General features: G+C 56.0%; 1 protein-coding gene across 1 annotated transcript; it reads right to left on the reverse strand.

Annotated features, from left to right (window-relative positions):
* Positions 1-502: 502 nt before the first annotated feature.
* Positions 503-2,910, reverse strand: Gbgt1 (globoside alpha-1,3-N-acetylgalactosaminyltransferase 1 (FORS blood group)). The gene is given in 3 exon segments (XM_090329400.1): positions 503-678; positions 681-1,155; positions 2,728-2,910. Coding segments are annotated over 3 exon segments (834 nt in total).
* Between the last annotated feature and the right edge of the window lie 329 nt (positions 2,911-3,239).

Here is a 3,239-nt window from a genome sequence, read left to right on the forward strand (position 1 = left end):
GCGAAAAGCTGGTTAGGGGCTAGCACACACCACCTTTATTGAAACAAGTCCTAACACTATTAGAAAGGAGGCAGTCAGTCATGGCTGCTGTGAGGTAGGGGTAGAAGAAACTACTTCAGAACTTGTTCTGGGGTCCTGAGCAAGGAGCTAGTATCCAGGATTCATGTAGCCAGAGAGGAGGGGTCCAGAATGCTTTCCACGTGTTGAAAACTTCAAGCAAGACTTTGTGCAACAAGTGGGGACACAGTGGGATTTCAGGCACTTTGGCGATGGTGGAAACTGCAGGGCCTGCCTCTCGGAAGGCCCACTGCTCCTGCGTGGGCCCTGCCCTTAAGCCTCTCATCTTCTGCCTCCTGACTATTCCTGTGCCAGCATGGTCACAGAGGACAGCAGCCCCTGCACACCCATTTTCTGGTTGGATTTTCCCAGACTGAGGTAGGCAGGACAGGGCTGGCCTTCACCCATCTAGGGCTGCAAGGCTTTGCGTCCCCAGTCTGTCCAGTTAGCTCCTCGGCACGCTGGGGTCCTTGTCGAGTGTGGAGAAGCGGATCAGCTTCAGGCTGGGTGTCTGGAGCCTCCTGTTGTCCCATAGGTACTCGGACAGCACCTTAGACGGTTTGTGCAGGACGAAGCGGCGGTTCAGGTGGCTCTCTTCCTGCCAGACTGCCATGATGCCAGGATATCTAAGTGGCAGCCCCTAGTAAACTCATACACGTTGGCAACTCGCCCACCAAAGACCACCCCACCATAATAGAAGTCCCCCTCACTGTCTGCTACGAAGGCAGCAGAAGCTTGCCTGAGCTCGTAGGGGAACTGCTGGAGGGTAGAGAAGTAGCCTGGGTGGATGGCAGCCATCATGTCCCCCAGGGTCTCGGGGCCCCAGGGGTTCCGGAAGGTCATGTTCACATGGAAACAGAAGAGGTAGTGTGCCTCCCGGTGGGCTCTCCTGGCGATGTGCTAACTGATGGCCTCCATCCTGCGCATGGAGACCTCCTCCCACTGCGAGTGGCCCTGGGTGGAGGCCACGCTGAGGCGGCGTCCAGGGCCCAGCCAGACTCCAGGGACGGCTGTGGGGCTGGAGGTGAAGACGTAGTAGTGCACCCAGAAACCACGCAGGACGAACTCCTCAGCCGATTCCAGAACGTGCTGGAGGACCTGCGCGTACCGGGTGACCAGCGGTCAGGCCAGCACCACGGGCCAGCACGGCACTGGGGGTCACCCGCTCCCCACCTCAGGCGGGGACCCAGGGCTAACCGGGGTCCTCTCAGCTCTCCTGTCAAATGCACGCAGTGACCTGAATCTGAAAACCCAATCTCAGGGATTTGAGTTTGGGTCCTTCACTGGTAAGTTCTGCACAGAGTCCCACAACAGCCCAGCCCGGAGCCACGCCTGGTGCCAAGAGTGTGAACTCAGGGACGTCCAACCCGCATTGACCCCTTAGGAGCGTTACAAGACGGAGCCTTACTCGTGGTTTGGTGGCTTATTTTTCACGTGTTTTGGGCTTTGAACTAAGGACCTTGTATTTTCTTGGCTTGTTTGCTCAGTGGTCGCTCTACCACTTGAGCCACACCTCTAGCCCTGCGTTTCCCCGCCCTGGTTATTTTAGAAATAGTCTTGCAGACTTTCCTGCCCTGACTCGCTTTGAATTGTGGTCCCCTAGATCTCAGCTTCTTGAGCCGTTGGGATTATAGACATGAGACACCAGCTTCCAGCCTCAACGGTGATTCTCACAGAAGTGACACTGGCTTTTATTGAGCTCTACCGTTTCGTTTCCTTCCTTCCTTCCTTCCTTCCTTCCTTCCTTCCTTCCTTCCTTCCTTCCTCCCTCCCTCCCTCCCTCCCTCCCTTCCTTCCTTCCTTCCTTTCCTTCTCTCTCTTTCTCTCTTTCTCTCTTTCTTTCTTGTGAGTTGTGGGGCTTGCACTCGCCCTGGGCTCTGTCCCTGAGCTCTTCAGCTCAAGGCTACCCCCCTACCCTTGAGCCAAGCCCCACGTCCCATTTTCTAGAGGTTAATTGGAGATAAGAGTCTCATGTCCTTTTGTGCCCAGTCTGGCACAAAAGGTGATGTCTAGAGGGGTTACATTACATAAGTAAGGCAACGAGTACATTTCTTTTTAGACAATGTTACCCCTTCCCTCGCTCTGTCCCAGGCTTGACTGTTTTATTCCTTGTGTATTTTTACCTTGCTTGTTTTACAGGCAGGACTACGGAAGATGAGCAGAAAGGAAGTAGTGAAGAGCAAGTAGTGGGCAGAATCCAGGGAAGGTGGGCACAGAGAAGAGGATGGCATGGCTCTGTCCATGGCTGGGGCTACCTAACCATTGACCCAATGCTAAGGCCCGATTGCGGTTCCAGATGGAATAAAGAAAAAGTCCAGCCCAGTGCTTGTAGCTTATGCCTGGAATCCCAACTACATAGGAGGCAGAAATCTAAGGATTGTTGTTTGAAGCCAGTCCAGGCAGGAAAACTCCATGGGACTCTATCTCCAGTTAACCACCAATATGCTGGCAGTGGAGAAGTGGCTCAAGTGGCAGAGGCCAGGCCCGGTGTGGAAGCTCTAGGATCTGTCAGTACTCGTGCGTACAGTGTATGTTGAGGTGGCCACCCTTCCCCCGGGGTCCTCTCCCCGGCACACACTGCTCAGCAGCCAGCGAGGCCTGGGCACAGGGCCCACCTCTCCTGTGGACTGCCAGCCTCAGCTGCCCCAGGAGACTGTGCCCTGCGCCCGCCTTGCCGCTCCACTTCCCCACAGCAAACACGGTGATTCCGGCGGTCAAGTTCAGCAGCTGGTACAGGTGCTGCCGCAGCTCCGGGTTGAAGGTGCCCTCGGAGACAGTGGGTGCCAGCCAGGGCGTAAGTGTCAGTAGCTCAGTGGGCCTGGGGTGGAGTGCTGAAGGCGCGCCCACCCCCATCCCTGAAGCCTGGTCATCCTGTCCTTGCCTACCAACCACATCACACTGTGCGCCTTCCGTCAGCTTGGTCCTTGTTAGGCCTCAGTTTCCCTGTCTAGAGAAGCCTGGTGCTCCGCATGCAGGCCAGAGGGTAGCAGGGAGGGTGACAGGCACCGACCCAAGCATGCGTCACAATACCCTCCCTCCCTCCCTTCCTTCCTTACTTGAGATAAAAGAAGTGGCCTGCAGCCTCATCTCCTGCCTACATGTGCCAGCCTGCACCCCTCAGCTAGGACTTGCCCCCGTGTCAGCAGGAAGGAGCCAGAAAAGACCACAATATCCTTCAACTT

This window comes from Megascapheus bottae, chromosome 3, assembly GCF_031878675.1.
Source record: "Megascapheus bottae isolate mThoBot1 chromosome 3, mThoBot2.hap1, whole genome shotgun sequence".
NCBI classification, from domain to species: Eukaryota; Metazoa; Chordata; class Mammalia; order Rodentia; family Geomyidae; genus Megascapheus; species Megascapheus bottae.